Source organism: Pelecanus crispus, chromosome 3 (assembly GCF_030463565.1).
Source record: "Pelecanus crispus isolate bPelCri1 chromosome 3, bPelCri1.pri, whole genome shotgun sequence".
NCBI classification, from domain to species: Eukaryota; Metazoa; Chordata; class Aves; order Pelecaniformes; family Pelecanidae; genus Pelecanus; species Pelecanus crispus.
In genome coordinates this window covers 12,285,651-12,303,470 of record NC_134645.1, presented here as the reverse complement: position 1 = coordinate 12,303,470, position 17,820 = coordinate 12,285,651, and the positions used below count along the sequence as shown (strand labels likewise).

Genomic DNA, 17,820 nt, shown 5'->3' with positions numbered 1-17,820 from the left:
CAAGCTGCAAGAAGCAGCTTTGAATGTGGCGTCAGCAGGCAGAGTGAGAGAAATGGAGACTAGTAACTCTGATACAATTAGTGGGTGATACTGTTACTTCCTATTTTTCATCTGAATCTCCACTCCTGAGAATTTGAGCAAAATCCTCCATTTTCTTCTTATTTTTAAGCAGAACATCCAGCGAGTTAAAACTCAGCATAATGAGGTGGTCCTAAGATGGGGTTTGCTCCAGCTTTCCTGCTGAGCAACCATTTACAAATTGCTGCTAAAAAATGTCAGAGAGGATGGTAGTTGCTGTGCTGTCACATGGGCTGATACAGTGCAGAACCTGCTTAGCATTCTTGAAGGGAAATTATCCAGCGCCACAACTCACAATTTATAATTGGCTGCATATTAATATCCAAAAAAGGCAATAAAATCCACTGTGTGTTTAAAAAAAAAAGTAAGGAGGAGTATTACAAGCTGAGCAGTGAAAAACTGGAATAATCCTTGGCTATAGCAGAGTTGTACGCAGAGCTGTTTCTCCCTTAATTACAAGCAATTTTAAATCACCTCCTTCCTTCAAAGAAGGATTTTGTTCAGCGTTTGTGTTAATTTTAATCTCACTGACGTGATACTCTCCTGGAACCTCTCCCTCATGTCGTAACAGCAAGACATGCTGCCTCTTTTGTCCCTGCCTTTTGGGAAATGCACAGCTACTGCTGCTTGTTGCTGCAACCCTGGGGTTGTTACTATCAATATACCTCCCTTTAAAGGAAAAGAAAACCGAACAAAACCCAACAGCAGCATTTTTTCCCCAGAGTTCACTTTTATTTGTAGTATCTAAGCTAGGCTGTGCAAGAGCTTAATGAAAATCAGGGGTTTAAAATGTATAGTGCTGTATTGTAGTGGAAAGCTTGTTATTCAGCATGCTAATTATTTCTGAGTCACTGTATTTATGAAATGTCATGTAATAACTACCTCACCACAATGCAAAGTAAATAGTGCAAAATCAGGCGGTTTATGATGTTGACATTTTAGTGTATAAACATATTCCTGTGTCTCTCGGGGACGGGGGGGAGGGCAGCAGGCTACTGGGAATTAGATAATGTTTTTATGACTTCTAAAAAATGACATTGAATTTCATAATCTGTAACACTCCATATATATAGTCCATGTTGCGCATTTTATTACAGCCTCAGTGGCTTATATTACAAGTGTCAGAGCTGCAAAGAGAAAATGCACAAAAGCTGGTTTGTGGAATAGGGGGGGACAACATGGTAAAATCTTACAGTGCACACATCAAAGCCCTTGGGACAAGCTGCAATTGCACGCTTGGGCCATACTGGGACACCAGAATTCACCCTGAGCTTTTTTCACTTCAGGATGGATTACAAAGCCCGTGCTGAAGGAGGCTTTCTGGCCAGCACTTGTCACTAGAGGATAAGTTTGGGGTTTTGTTGAGCCCTGTGTTAATGACCTGTTAACTCCAGAGTAACTGGGAGGCCTTGAGTGTCTATGAGTGACTTCCAACCCAAAGCATTCTATGATTCTATGATAACTGGGAGCAAGTACAGAGGGGAAGGAGGACGGGTTGCTGTTCCAAGTGGGCTTCTGAGTAGTCCTGCATAGTCTCTGAGAACAATGCTTACCAGAATGTGTGATTTCACAAAATATTGCGCATAAATCCAGACCTTTTTTTGCTACTTTGCAAGCTTGCTTGGTGGTATAAAAGTCATGGGTCATGTGCTTGGATGCTGGGAGAAGTCTCTATTGACAATAGTTGTCCGGCATCTTTCTGGCAAGGGGCAAATGGTGATGAAGCAGCCACGGCTGCAGAAAACCTCAGACTGTCACTGAAAATAACAGAAAGCCATGGCTGCTGTTGGGTGATAGTGGCAGTAGGTGTCCGGCAGTCAGGCGTCTCGCTGCACGGTCTGGACGATAGGGTTAGCCTGCCCATTTCTGACATGGAGCTGGTGTTAGCAGGCCTCCTGGAGACTTGGCAGCATGTCAGAGCTGCCAGCCCACCCATACATGTACATGAGGACAGGATGGGGCCCTGAAACTGTGGTGGATCTGGCTGGGTCCTGCTTAATCTGAATTTACAGCTGTTGGCAGACTCAGGTGACACATCCTCTCCTTAGTGCTTTACCTGTCAGCATTAAAAAATTACAAGGAGTGTGATCTACCATACATTTTGCTGAAACTGGTGAGATGATTTACCCTTTCTATATTAGGATATCATTTTCTTCATTTCAGAAACAGACCCATAGTCTTCAGGCTATTAAACCACAAATTGGTTTAATTTTTCTGTGAGCTTTTATGCTTGTTATGAGTCTCAAGGTCTCACAAAATGATGATTTTCCTAAACTAAACTTCATGGAAAGTTAAATTTTGTTAATTAAACAAAAGTGAAATAATGATTTTTACTATTCCAGGTGCATGGCTACTGTGACTTCCTTTTCCTTCCATATTCCAAGTGCAAGAAATGTACAAACAGCTGGTACTGAGAGAGGTAAGAGGCTTTCACTCATCTTTAAGACTCCATATTGTATATCTCTTCTGACTTTTCTATAAATAAAAACAGCTATTAAGAATGCCTCTGGCTATTATATCCAAGGATAAGTATTTGAGATACATGAGACACGCTCGGGGAATTGATAAGTCTTCAGGAGAAAAAAATGTCCTGAGATCAATTTCCTGATTCAATAGTGAAGTCCTCATATATTATAAAAGGTAATGTGATTGTCCATAGCTCTAATAAAATCTTGATTTTTCCACCAAGCTTTCATCTATAAAAATCAAATTTATCCAGCATTAGTCTGCATTTTGAAAGGGATAGGGTTTTTTTGAAATAGATATGACAGTAATCCTTTATGGTACATTAATATAGGAGAACAATAATTTGTTGCATTTTCTTCACACAGAAACAATCGGCTGGGAGATGTGCATAATAATTGTCTTTGTCCTTCATTGTCGCAGGCCATTAGCTAATGAATTTAAGCTGTACTTGGCTTTTGCTCCAATAAGAAAACTACATTAGAGATCTTGTAGCCTTGGCATGATATAAAACCTTTCAGTGGGTTTTATTTCAGTCTCACTGAGGTGATGCTGCCACGGACTGAGGAATGCATCATGATTTTGCGGTAAGCAACGAGGTCAACTTTGTCTGATGTAGTGGGTCAAGCAAGCCGAAGTGCATCTACAGTTATTAAAGTTGCCAGATGCCAGAGCCTCTTTGTTTGGTTCCTTATAATTTAGCCAAACTCTTCAGGCCTACTTTTGTGACTGTTTCAGGTTCATCTTTCAGGTGGGAAGATTTGCTAAACTCGGTTAGCTATTCTAAGATTGATGCTAGGGAAAATAAGTAGCTTGGGTAATGCTTTAAATAAGCAATAGGAGCATGTAAGTTGAGCAGTCCTACCACCTTTGCAGTTTGCCCTCTCAGCTAGAAGGCTGGCAAAAGAAAATCCTGTGATGGAAGGAGTGCTCTTCACCGTCCCGAGAAAATGCACTCATGTTCTGGCTATTTGCAGAAAAAGATCATATGCAAATGCATGGCAGAATTTGTTTAGCAATTGTTCCTCCCCCAACAAAATGCTTTTAGCCTACTGGAAAGGGAACTGCATTAGAAATCACAAAACCAGGAGTGCAAGTCTTTCCTATTGACTGTTTGTAGCATATCTTGGTCCATCACAAAGTGCCCGAGTATTTTAATCCTACCTTTAAAGGTGGGTAAGCATTGTTATCCTCTTGTTGCAGAGAGAACTAAGAGGCTACATAAGCTAACCTTTGGCAGAGCCAGGAATGGATGCCACTTTCAGACCTTTCATCAAACTACTTCTACTACTACTACTTGTCATTAGTGTGCTTGGCTGGGACCCCACCGCTCCTCCAGCAGATCAGGAGGACACGAGACGCCTCTTCCTGCAGCTCCATCCTCCCTCAGCTGTCCTAGGCCAGCTCTTAGGAGCTGTTGCTGCTGCATTGGACACCTGCATCTGCAGGCCACCAGGCACTGCAGAGCGGAGCTTCTGAGCCACAGCACAGAGAAGCAGCAGGATTGCTCTGTGGGGTGTCAGCTGCTGCAGCCTCACAGTAAGCACTCCTGCTGCCAGGCCATACTGGACCACACCAGTCCTGCAGCTATGCTGTCCTTTTCCCCATCTGTGTCATAGCTGGGAAATGACACACCATTCCTACTGCTTCATGGGTTTTGCCTGCTCCCAGGAAAGACACAACCCATGAGTTCAGTTGGGTTGCTGCCACCTTTGGGCTGCCAGAACAGTGTGCAGAAGAACAGCAGCAGCCAGAGGCAAAATCCATACCACTGTCATTTGTGTTGGGCATCTTATCGGTATCAGAAAAAGGACCTGAAACTTCGAGGCATTACTTTGTATCTGAGCTTTGAGCTCATCGATGTCTTAGATTTGGGAGGAGAATGGATGGTGAGTGTCTGATACACATCTGCTACCTGCAAAGACTCTCAGGAGAGCAGCTGTGGTGTAATTCTGCGTCTGTTCAGGGATTATTGTTTCTGCACAAGCTGTAATGCCACAGCATTCAAGGGATGGCTGTGGTGAAACAGTGGTCAAGTTTTGTTGTGTCGTGTAGAGAGAGATGGTGCCAGACAGCCAGCAGCACAGGCTATTTCACCTGCGAAGTGGTGTAAGAAACGGGTTGGGACTGCCACTCTTGTTAACAGGCAACATTTGCTCCCTTACCTTTTTTCGTCTCCATAACCAGAGTCTGAGGTTTCCATGGCCTGCAGACCCCCATTCAGTTGTATCATCTGTCTGGTCAGGCAAATGTTTTAGTAGATAGTGCAGGAAATGTTCTGAATGCTATATCCAAAAATGTGATGCTTCAGTGTAAAATGAGCATTGCTTGCAGCAGAGTAAGTGGCTAGAAAACTTTGGCGCTCTGAGGCATGCAGAGGGCAGGTGCCAGAGAACAGCGATCATCCCATTTTTCTAAACCGGCAACACTTACAGCCCTACTGACAGAGGTTGATTCACACTAGAAATAAATTCAGTATGCATGAAAGGACTCTTGTTCTTCTTCAGCGGAGAGCATAAAGAAAGACTGTCAGACAAACTAATCTCTCTCTGATAGTTTTCAACATCATTGAACTGTCATTTCTCCTGGGCTTTGCCAGAATGTTTGATACATCTGTTGTTTCCCAAACCAGACAGATTTTGCTAGCTTGGATGATACAGGAATTTTTGCCAGGAAGAGAGGCTGAAATGCCTTTATCAGCCTTTTGCTGCTGTTGTGTAGGTCCTCTGCTGAGGTCCAGAGCTCTGGTTATAGATGAAAGGAAGGTATCTTGGTGAGCAATCAAGTTGCATCTCTGAGTGAAGCCATGGAATCATTCCCAGCACTTGCCCTGGGCTGGGAGTACATTTGCTGGAGTTTTGGGATTCTGCTTTTTCTGGAGATAAACCCATTTATGCCCCCACAGCTTTCATTTCAAAACTAGTGATTCAAGATGGTCGTAGGCATCACTTTGTCACCTAGCTGCAGTTAGAAAGTAGCCCAAACTAGAGATTTCCTTTCTTTTGATTGTTCTTCTACAGAGCTGGCAAAGCATTCACACCTTCTAGGCATGTGTGAAGAGTCAGTAAGATTCCTAAGAATATTCAGAGAAAAAAATCTGAATGTCCCTTCCCAAGACTGTGGATGAACGATACCTACATTGAGCAACATCCTCCTTAGCTGGGGACTCACTGAGGAGTCTGTCATAGGGATACATGGTCAGTAAGGCTTCATGTCCTCCATGAGCTCTTGCAGAGGAATTTAGCAAAAATGAGATTCTGAAGTGGGGCAAACTGGAGGAGCCATGATCTGGCAAAATGAGTCCTACATCCCATTTGTAATGAACTCTAACATTTTTTTTTTTCCTAACTGTGCTTCAACTATCCACTCCCTAAGTTATCCTGGATATCAATACCATTGGAGAATTTAGGTTATTATCCTAGGTGTTTAATGTACCTTTTTTCCCTTTTGAAAAAGTGGGTTTGGGGTCCTCAAGGCATCCAGTGAGTCTGTACAGGTCTGGAAGGGGCTGAAGAATGGTGGTCCCATGCTGTAGCTTGAGGTGGTTGGCTCTCTGTGTAAGTGAAAGCACCACATGAATTAGTCAACATTTCCATATTGTTTTCCTAGTGCAGGGCTGCCAACAGTATATAGTAGGCAGAGTTTTGGGCTGTAAGGAATGCTGGTTTATTTGTTAGAAGCATTTAATGATTGATCACCAGACGGATTTCAGTCCACACCCCTGCCAGAGCATATGCACCGGAATGCTCTCTTTGCCATCATACCAGGACCACCTGCAAGAGGTACCTTTTCTGCGTGGCATGATGCATATTCTGTGGAGGACCTAGCAAGCAAACTTGCACCATTTTATATGGATGAAGTTGAACACAATGTTGCTGCATGCAGAATTTTGGAAGCTAACTGTCCCCATGTTTTCTGACAGTGTGACTTCGATATATACAGTTTAAAAAGTGTAACTTAAGGTTCAAACCCTGTGTAACTCAGTTCAAAATAACTTGCAACACCATTTAAATCCATGTGGGTTAATCTGGACATATTGAAGAACAGTTTCTGAGTCTGGAATTAGCTAACTTGGCTGTGATTATTTTGCTTCATTTCCAGATTAACTAGAGATATTTATCTAAACTGGGTGGCTGATGAGATTTTAAAAGTTGGAGCAGGAAACTTTGCAGTCAGTTTTACAACACAATTAATTGCTTGTCCTTTCAGAAATGATTCTCTCCACACCATCTCATACCTGCCCAACACCACAACCAAAGTCTGCGAACACTTGTCCACTTGCATGTCTTGCATACATGAATAGGTTCATGGGGCTCATTTTCATTAGCTATAATTTTGCTAACTATAAATCTTCTACAGGATGAAGGCACATATACATATTCCTGCTCTGCTCTTTGAGATTCTTTTCATCAAGCACTAATGTCCTATTGTATGATGTTTGGGATTCTGCTGGTTGTACAAGTTGTTAGATACATATTTCTTCTTAGTCTGGTAGGAGCAGTGGTTTGCATAATAGATTGTCTTACAACATCTACAAGGTAATTGCTTCTAGACAGACTTCCAAGAAGGCCTCAGATTTGATCTATGATGGTCTGTGGATTGCTAATGTCTGTAGTCCAAGGAAGTGTACCTCTGTTACTGATGTACAGTGTGGATGACTGATGGTGTAGAGCCAAAGTTAACTAGACATTCTCTTTAAAGTCGACATATGATATTATATTTGGGCAAAGAGGAATTTCCTGCATAATCTTTAGAGACAGCTGTATTACATTTTATGATTTCTCTGGCATTTATGCAGAGTTACAGAAGTACAGTTAAAAGGCTTTACATTTTTCTAGTTCAGTATTCTGATTGCATGTCCAGCCACTCATTTTCTAATAAGCAGGATCTCAGTAGAAAAAAGTGTATGGGCTGTACAACCTTCACTCCTTGACCCTCCCACCTTTGAATCTGCAGTTTCCTTCGATGCCTCCATGAAGCATCTACAGCTGGTTAATCAAAGATTTTTACATATCCAGCGTCATGTAGAATGGGTGTGCATATGGGAGCTAGGAAGCAAGTCTTCCTCTGAACTTGCTCCATCTCTAATTTCCTTCCATAACTCTTAGAAAAGGATCTTTCTGTTCTTAATCTCTGCCTGTAGAGAAAGACTCTCACTTTCTCACTTGTGCTGCCATACCTATCTGAGATGCTTTTTCCAAATCCTAGCCATAGGTTGCTCCCTGTCTTTACCTTGTCTAAAGTGTGGCCCTTTCACTTTCAGCTGTCTCTACAGAGTGTTGGTGGTAGTCTGTAACAAGCAATTAGGTTATGAAAAAAGTATATATTAAAAAAGAAGGCCATGTTTAAAGTTGAAAAGAACTGTAGAAAAGAAGAAAAAAAATATTATTACAATGAGAAGTGAAGAGTTCCAGAGAATCAAGGTCATTGTTTATGAAGGGCATCTTAAATTAACAGCTGGATTATTTGGTAAGAAATTATAGAATCATTTAGGTTGGAAAAGACCTTTAAGATCATTGAGTCCAACTGTAAACCTAACACTGCCAAGTGCACCACTAAACCACCTCCCGAAGTACCACATCTACGCATCTTTTAAATACCTCCAGGGATGATGACTCCACCACTTCCCTGGGCAGCCTGTTCCAGTGCTTGACAACCCTTCTAGTGAAGAAATTGTTCCTTGTATCCAATCTAAACCTCCCCTGATGCAACTTAAGCCCATTTCCTCTCATCCTATTACTTATTACTTGGGAGAAGGGACCAACACCCACCTCACTACACCCTCCTTTCAGGTAGTTGTAGAGAGCAATAAGGTCTCCCCTCAGCCTCCTCTTCTCCAGGCTAAACAACCCCAGTTCCCTTGGCCACTCCTCATAAGACTTGTTCTCCAGACCCTTCACCAGCTTCACTGCCCTTCTCTGGACACGCTCCAGCACCTCAATGTCTTTCCTGTAGCAAGGGGCCTAAAACTGAACACAGTATTTGATGTGCGGTCTCACCAGTGCTGAGTACAGGGGCACCATCATTTCCCCAGCCCTGCTGGCCACGCTGTGTGCTGTTTATTTTAAAAAGAGAGGGACAAAGGCATTCTTTACCTCATTAGTGCTGCAGGATGTCCTATACAAGCATAATTATACTTTGCAAAAAGGCTAGGGAGACCACACAGGAAGGTTATTGAAGAACTGGAAAAGGTACAGAAGACACTAAGCGTGATAAAAGATCAAAAGTTGTTATTTATGGATAAAGTACAGGCTGTTTCTTTTTTTTTCTTTTTCCTTTTTTTTTTTTTTTTGAGAAAGAAATTCGGGCCACTGAGAGATGTACACAATTCTCAAGGATATCAAAAGGTTAATGACAAAACTCCTTCAGACCATTGCAAGCTGACTAACAGGAGAGTCAATAATAAACTTGGAGAAAGCAGAATTCAGAGTTTTATGATACAGAATAGGGAAATGCTGTCTGTAGCGTGTGGGTCTCCACCATCAATATCCCATCTTTTGTCTTGCCTCCACAGGCTGAACTGCATTGCAGCTTCTGTATTTCAGGAATGTGACTCCTGTCCTTGACCTCGTCTGCAGATAAACACAACATGCCCCTTACTGCTGAGTGGTTTGGGAAGAATTTCAGCCAGACAAGAGAGGGGAGATAAAGGAAAGACAGGTGAGGATGTTTTTCATCTGCTCTTTTTGAACCAGCCTACTTAACTTTACCTACAAGGCTTTGGGCAGTGGGGTTAAGTGGGGCAGGGCAGGGAGTGCTGAGTGCCTCTGGGGTGGGATAATGAAGCTGGTCACAGGAGAGCAAAGGGGCTGTGACATGAGGCTGCCACCCCGGGAATGGGCCTTTTGGGTACCCCTTCTGGCACAGAGCCTGGAGGGGAGGCACTCACTGCCTAGCTGAAGCACAGCAGGGTCTCACCACATACATGTGCGGGCTCCAGCCACAGCAGAAGAACGGGAGAATAAAGAATCCATACGAAAAGAGGTGCTGGTGAGTTAACCCAGCCCCTATCTCTGCAGATTACCCTTGGCAGCAGAGCTCATGTGAGCCCGCTTTCTGGGGGGGCAGGCCCTGGATTAGAAGGTTTTAACAGGGTGCGTGCCTGTACACAGCTCAGTGCCTTGGGCTGGGATGTGGCCCGGGCTTGGAACGCTGCGGAGATAAGCTGGTCAGTAGGTAAGTACTGGACTGGCCTGCCTGCCTCAGCCCATGCCAGCGTGTTAATACAACATGAGCCCACCAGAGCGCATCCCAAAATCTACTTCTTTTGCTGGTACAGCAAGAACAAATTGAGATGTTTTTATGCCTTGTGCCTTAAGCGCAGCTGGGGGTATTGCTGAAATTATATGCTTTCGTTACAGGCTATGATAGTAACTGGGCTATCTAATTCTGCAATGTGGGAATAGCCTTTTCTCAGCTGCCAGTCTCAAAGTCAAGCTTTCACTGCACAAATAAAATGGGGTATTCCTCCATCACCCCCTACCCGCCCCCCCCCCCCCCCCCCCCGCAATTGTCACCAATATCTAGCAGAGAATATTCAAAACATTTTTCCCTCCAATACAGAATGTCTGTTGGGTGTCATCAGATCACATGAAAAGACAGCTGAGTGGAATCTTTCCAGCAACAAACAAGAAACAAAAGAAGAAGAGAGGGTGAAAAAAATTATTTTGTTGCTGTATACATTTTAATGATTTGGTTTATGTATATATATTTAATTACCGTTGGGATGTGAAGAAACAAAGAAAAAGCAGACAAGCATGCTGCCATACAAGTTGGTGAGCATTAGTTGTTACAGAACTGAATTTTAAGGCATCACACATCAGTTAGACATGTATGGGGGATGAGAAAGATAGTACTTTACCTGGATCTACTGAGGTCAGTGCAAATTCTCTTTGTTAACATGGGAGCAAACTGATGGGATCTAGAAATACAAGAAAGTTTAAAACATAGCACATAAAGGTAATCTCATGTGCATAGCCCACTGCATCAAATAGCTGAATGCTCTTGCAAATTTGACATAATCCAATTAGTTGATTTCCTCAATGACATTTCTGCAGGCTCATATACAGGAGGAGAGGGAAACTGAGATTTATAATGATAGCTATTTCTAGCAAAGGTCATTTCTTTATTGGTGAACAACCTTAGTCATGATGATGACGAGGCGTTGAAGGATAAGGGAGAGTCTGTATAGCTTTAAACTTAACAGGGAGTAACATAATTAGAGCATAGATCATCTTTCTACTTGGACCAGGAGGCTTGCAATCTACCCCCATCAGGCCAAAGCCAGGGAGCAGGAGTCAAAATCCAGGGGAAAAAAAAAAAAAAATTGGGATTTCTGTGGAGATTGTGAGGGAGGCTGGATATTTCAGTGTCACCATAGGGGAGGGGAAAGGTAGCCACAGAACACAAGCAGGTATTTTTGGATAGTAAGGGTGTCCTTGGTGGAACCAGCTGCTTATAAAGAACCGGGTCAGGGTGCTCTGGGGACTCCCTGGTCTGCCCCACCAACTTCCCAATTCAAGCAGCTCTCAGCATCCTGCTCCATGCCATTTCCAGAATGACAAAGATGAGGGCAGGCTCAAATATGCACAAATACACTTCCTCAGCTTTCCTTCCTCAGGCAAGGAAGACAGCAGTTTTGACAGGAATATGGTTTAAATAGATTGTATCATACATATTATATATCTTTAAAAAATAAAACAGCATCTGCCTATTCATCACACAGCTATTTTTCCTGCTTGCAAAAGAGGTCTTTGACACTGTACGTAAAATGATGCATCATTTTTTTCAAAATCAGGAGGACCCTTCTGGGAGACACATGAGAATTATTCATTCAGCCACTGACCTTAACAGTGAGTACAGGCACTTTGTAACTAGCTTTGCTGGTTTTCACCATCAAGCTCATAATACTGAATTAAGTAAAAATGTGACTGTTTCCCTAGATTTTGGCTCAGATCCTGAACTGTGCTCTATAGCTGAGCTATGGTTCCTGCTGGATCACTGGCACAAATCAGGTTTACGGCTGGCAGGACCAAACAAGAGGTCTTTTCAATATGGCAATGACATCAACACAGGGGTTCGTCCCTGATCCATCAGCATGCTCTGGCCAGGGGAAGGGGTATGGGGTTCTTCATCCATGCCCTTGCTAATCCAGTTATTGGCTCCTTTGGGCTGTGAGCTGCCAACAGAAATCACAAGGGCTTTTGAGTTAGTCTGGTGTAGGACTCAGTCCAGTAACCTGAGAATGCTGCAGTGGCCTCTAGCTTCCAATCTCCAGCTGAAGATCTTGCCCTTCTTTCCAGAGTAATTGCTCACACCCTTTGAAATCTCCTAAAGCTTTCCCCAAAATTGCAAGAGCTGAGGATTGCTACTCTTAAAAACTGTAAAATAAATAGATAATCTGTAGGATAATTGCCCATATTACAATTCTCCCCACGCAATGAAGGAAAAAGCAGCCTTGCACTGTGTACTTCTTAGGCCTGGTGTAACTTGAATCCGAAAGCTATGAAGGAAATGGAAAATGTTAATAAATAATGATGTTTGAAACACAAGTCACTAAACAAACCACCAGACCTTCTGCGTTAATTCCACAGGATGGAAAATGTCTATCTCAGTTTGAGGAAAATAAAATATTGGCCAAAGATATGTCTTAGGAATTAGCCTGGATGCTGCATGGTATTCAGAAGATAAATCAGAGAAGCTTACAGATTAACTCTTGGTAATATATACAGAATAAAGACAACTTTTGAAATAAAATCAGTACAACTGACTACTTGACATTTCCCTGGTATGAGGAACCAAGGATCTCCTCAGGGCCACTGGAATTTTAAATTACCTTGTTTGATCCGCTTTAGAGCTGCCAGATTTCCATCTGGTATTTTCCAAGTCAGAACCAAGCATGTGTGTGCTCCAGACTGTGCGTTCTCAGTCTGATGTGTTCTGGAAATCCTGGCCTCATTTCCCAAATCCTAAGCAGGTGATCTGCACTTCAGAAACCAGTAATGTCTCCCTTAAGTGTGTTGGAATTACTCTGTGTGTGCAGACCAGCTGCAAAACTGGGACAGAAATCTTAGACAAATGTGCAAAAATCTTCAAATTGTAACTTCAAGAACATTGAGAAAAAAAAAAAAGAACATTTCCGAGAAAATCTGTATAAGCAGTAAAACTGTCTTTCATGTTCCAGTGTAACACTTTAAGAAGGAAAATCACTGCCTCTTCCAGGTCAGCTCCAAATAGGTAGAAAATGCATGCCCTCTGGCAGCTCAGATAAGTAAATCTGTCTTGAGAGAAGGCAAAGGAATCAAGACTAACACATTATAAGCAAAGGGCTGACCTTTTTAATAGCCCAAATATTCACCCTCTCCAAAGTAACTTAGTTCAGCTTAGGCCTGTGGCTGTCCGCATAGTCATTCTTTCCCTCCTTTCACTCCAGCCACTGAATGCTGGCAGCCTCTGTGCTATGCCGGCACAGCTTAGGGAAGAGGAGAAAGAGACTGGGATAAGGAGCTTCCCAGTCCATGGATCAGGCTTGGACTCCGTTTGGTTAGTCATGGGAAACAACATAGAGGAAGACTGCAAAGCCGTGAGGCTTCAATTTCACAGCTGCTCTCAGACCTCCACTGCATTATCTTTCTTATTTCCCTGTGCTTCCACTGGATAGCTGCCCTAGTTTACTTGCTTGGCTGATAGGTTTAGGATTGGCTCCCACAGCATCTGACACATCCATGTTATCCTGACTCTGCAATCCACTTGTTGAAACCACCGCTTTGGAATCTAAAAGACTTAATGCACCTGCACGGCTGTAAGGAGAGGCAAATGGGCAAAAAGCTGCGTGGCATTTTCTCTCTGAACCAGAATAAACCACCATTTAATTTTAGATTAATGCTGGAACGAAGGGCTTGCATGCAGCTCCTGACACCCCCTTAACAGCACTGCACTGTGCAGAAGTGTTCAGCCAGCACGGTTATGGGAAATTCCCAGCCCAACTCCCACAGGGATCACCTCCCTCATTGCTCCCTTCTCCCCTGCAGATACTTTTACATAAAACTACGCAGAACATCCCAACCCCAATGTTTGGGTCAAGTTCACAGAGCACAGAATCAAGTTAAATCAGCGAAGAAATCTGCCTGCGTTATTTAATTTCGTATTTCATTTCCATCAACTTCGCCTCCCTACAGGAACTCCAGAGCACCTCCAGGAGCAGGCCCTGTGCTGCAGGACGCGGGTCAGGCTTGGCGCTGGACCGACACCTCCTCAGGGCCGGGCCCCGCCGCCGCTGCCGTCCCCCGCGGTGGCTCTTCCTCCCCTCCCGCCGCCTCGATCCGCCTCCTGCGGCCGCTCCCTCCCTTCAGCCGCCCCGCGCCCACCTGACAGGCGGCGTCTGCGGCTCCCTACCCGGCCACAGCCCCGTCCCTCCACCGGGCCCCCCCCCCCCCCGCCGCACCTCCCGGCCCGGGAGCGGCCCCTCCCGGCGGCGCAGCCCACGCCCGCCACTCCCCAGCCCTCGGACGGCAGCAGCGGGTCCCGGGGGCCGCTGCCTGCAGCCGCGGGCCACGCCCCTCCCGCTCCTTTAGGAAGCGTCGCCGCCAATCGCCGCACGCTTTTGTGCTGACGGGCGGCCGCGCTCACCTATCGAGTAACTTCTTGCAAGAAACCTCGCCTCCTAGGGCGCTTCGACCAATCAGAAAAAAGATTGCGTTGGGGGCGGGAGAAGAGGGCCTGCGAGCTCCGTCTTCCCTCAGTACCTCCCTCTCTCCGTTGCGCGAGGATCGCCCCTGTCGCCCGCAGGTGATTGACACGGAGCAGCAGCCAATGGGCTGCGGCGGGCGCGCGGCGGGGCCAATGGCGCGGCGGGTGCGGGCTGCGCCGGGCGGCGGGGGCGGGGGGAGCGGCGGGCTGGGGTGAGGCGAGGCGCAACGCCGGCTGGAGTGCGATGGTGGTGGCGTGAGGCGCGGCGGGACCCGGGCTGGCTGCCCGGCCGGCGGGGCGAGGGCGAGGAGAAGCGGCGTGTGCCCGGTGCTCGCCATGAGGCTACAGGAGGACGGGGACAACCTCAGGGCGCTGCCGCCGGCGGGGCTGCCGCAGTAATGGGCAGCGGCAGCGCTGCCTCTCGCCTGCCGTGTGGTGCCACCGCCCGCCCGCCGCCCGTGAGGAGCCGGGGGCAGGTGAGTGCCGCGGCACGGGGGGAGCCGCCCGCGCTGCCCCGCGTCTCTTCCCCTCCCGCTCCCCGAGCCGCCGCTCCCCGCCTTGCTCCCCGCCGTTGGCGTTTTAATTTTTAAACCCCAACGGCTGCGGGCCAACGGCTGTGGGGGGCGCTGCTCCGGCGGGCTGGGCGCTGAGGTGACAGGGGCTGGTGAGGCGGAGCCGGGCGCTCCTCGCCCCAGGGCTCGTGGGGACGGCCCCTCCAGGGGGACGTTCCTGGACCGCAGGTTGCCTCCTTGCCAGCTTTGATGCCGTCCTACCCTGCCTTCTCACCAGGTGCGGCCACCTTTTGCTTCCCCATATTCCTAGCGAAGAGGCTTTTTCCTCCGCACCCAGCAGAGATGCAGCTCTTAGAAGACCCATCTGGGTTTTTTCTCTCGCTTTTCACCTCCCTGATGAGCGTTTCTCGGTTCAGGATGGAGAGGCGTTTCAATATGATGCAGCGAGGAAGATGGGGAATCCTGAACAGCCAGGGCTCAGGAAATGCCCCTTCTCCTTTCATCCTCTTCCTCACCCTGGCACAGGCATTTAAGTAGTAACACTCCGTTGCTGGCTTCTTGGCTGTTCCTTTTTCTTGGAAAGAGAAATGGGAGCGGGAGGTGTGTGTGTGAGAGGAAAGAACTGGTACACCTTTTCTCATCAAGACAAAGAACTTGTCTTCATCTCCCTGTGTCGCTCCCTCTGGGTGCATATTGGCAGCACCTCAGCCACTTTGCATTGCTTCCCAGAGATGCTTCAATAAGGATTCGGTGTGGCCCTGACCTGCCCTTTTTTGTTGTTGTTGCCAATTATGATGGTGCTGATAAAAGGACATGTTGATATGTTTCCAAATAGACTCATGGTTTGCATTCCTGAAATTACTGCAGCATTCTTATCTATTTATTTAATTGGAGGGGGGGATGACAACAGGAAGGGGGTATGTTTTTGTGGTTTATTGTAGTCGTTTGAAAGGTATGAGAGCACGTGCAATTGCAGCACTGTAGTATGTAGTATATTAACCAATGCTTTCTCCCCCTGTCTTATTTGTCTTCCAGTCCTGCAGTCTCCACATCATCTACTGTGTGAGGAATGAGGATTCCATGAGTGAACTTTCTTTCAATTACCTATCTGCTCCTATTGCATGGTGCTCCTGGCCAGTGATGAGCCATTCAGCTAGACTGGGATTTACCTTGAAGAGGGGAGAGGCAGAATATGAACTGTAGACATCCCATCAAGTTCCTTGTGCACTGTTTTTACTGTGTCTGTATATAGATCTGCTAGTATTGAGCACACACACTCTTAAACCTACATTGGTATTCGCAGAGTTGGTACTGTGTAAGAGGACTGGTATTTCTCACCGTCATGGCTTCAGTTTGGAAAAGACTGCAGCGTGTTGGGAAACATGCATCCAAGTTCCAGTTTGTGGCCTCTTATCAGGAGTTGATGGTTGAGTGCACCAAAAAATGGTAAGAAGCGGCTCGTTGTTGCTGCACAAATGGTGGAGTAAGTTGCTAGTGCTGAAATAGGAAGGATGTTGCTCATTTTGTATTGTTTGATGTGCGTGCCTCCCTTCGCTTTCTCTTGCCTGCCAATTGCAGAAGCAGCTGTGTGGGGTGCTTGCCTTTCTTGATGAGTTCTTGCTTTGCTGCGTATTTATCTTGGACCTGTTGGTTTTGTTCTGTACTCTGATTTTCTCAGCTGGCGTTGTTGTTATGCAGAGGATGGTGCATTTATTAGCTCGGCATCTGTGACTTAGTGGTGTGGTTTTGGTTGTTGGGTTTGGTTGTGTTTTTTGGTGTGTGTTTTTTGTTTGGGTTTTTTTTTTTAATATTTCCCAAGAGCTGTTTTCCAACTTCCCACTCAGCTCTTGATGCTGAGTATTACAAGCTGACACTGTTGTTAGCTGGCTGAGGCATTTGAGATCAGTCCTGAAGATGGTGGTGGATACCCATTTCGATTTTGACTTTTTTACCTGAAGATGTCTTGTCTCTCTCCTTCTTTTCCTTGTTCCTTTCCATCTTTTAATGGGAAGAGGCAAGAGACAGATCCTTGGGAATTGTCTTAAGGTATTTGTTTAGTCAGACAAGAATTTTGTGCGGTGGTGGTCTGGTTGGATGGCTTTGGAGCTGACTAGACAGCAGTTAACAGTTAATGGTATGGGTCTGGCGTATCTTCCTTCCTGTGTGAAATGAGGTTAAATAAGTCTGCTAGGGAAGACTAGAAGCAGCTTTTAAATAGTCAGGCAAAGACCTCCATTATACAAATACTTAAGTGCTGTTTTATATGTTTAGAGTATTGATGTTACTGACATAATTCCTCCCATTAGTGCGAGCCTGTAGCATCAGGGGACGAAGACAGTACTTTCCAGACCTTGTGGACTGAGATGTTCAAATTGCCTTGTAATAAACTGCAGCCTCCTTTCTAATATTTGGCCTTTCTTCTTGTTGGCAAGTTTGGCACTTGCATTGGCTGCTTTCACTGGTTATGAGTAATTGCCTCTACAAATTTAAATTCTATCTCTTGGAGTTGGAAATCTCTGTCAAATATGCTGGAAGGCTGCTCGCTGCTCTGTCTTAAAGGAACACTGTCAGGTTAAAAATTTTCTTTAACAAGTTATCTTCTTGCCTAAAATGTTTTGAAAGATTATTAAGAAACCAATTGTTTTGGAAGTTGAACTTGCTTTCACAGAATAAACTACAAGTAAAAACATTTTAAAAGTTGGAAGAGGCTGTCGTGATTATCTCATGGGTCTACTGTCTAGTTCAGGCCAAAGAGTTTTCTACAGTAATTTTGGTTTATCAGGTTTATTTCAGCAGCTGTGCTTATTACTTTTTATGTTTTGTTTGCATACCTAGCTGGTTTGGCTTTCATTTTCACTTTGATTCACTCTTTGCTTGAGAATTTGCAGAATGCTTCAGCACTGAAGTATGAATGCTGCAGGGGAATGTTCAGATTGGATCTGCAGCTAATTTTCACTTGATTTAAGAAAAAGTCATACACAGAAGCTCTCTTGTGAACAATATTGTTATTTTAGAAACAATTAGCTTATTGTTTAATCATAGAGTGCCCACCTAGCAAAATGCCTGTGTGAAGTAGTGA

General features: G+C 45.2%; 1 protein-coding gene across 8 annotated transcripts in view; it reads left to right on the top strand.

Annotated features, from left to right (window-relative positions):
* Positions 1 to 15,851: 15,851 nt before the first annotated feature.
* The window catches only part of EHBP1 (EH domain binding protein 1), a 233,093-nt gene continuing 231,124 nt past the window's right edge, over positions 15,852 to 17,820 (top strand). For all 8 annotated transcript variants that reach the window (XM_075706824.1, XM_075706821.1, XM_075706820.1 and 5 more), the window contains exon 1: positions 15,852 to 16,187. In XM_075706824.1, the coding sequence (XP_075562939.1) occupies positions 16,084 to 16,187 (104 nt within the window). In that variant the 5' untranslated portion in view covers positions 15,852 to 16,083. The remainder of the gene's footprint in view (positions 16,188 to 17,820) is intronic.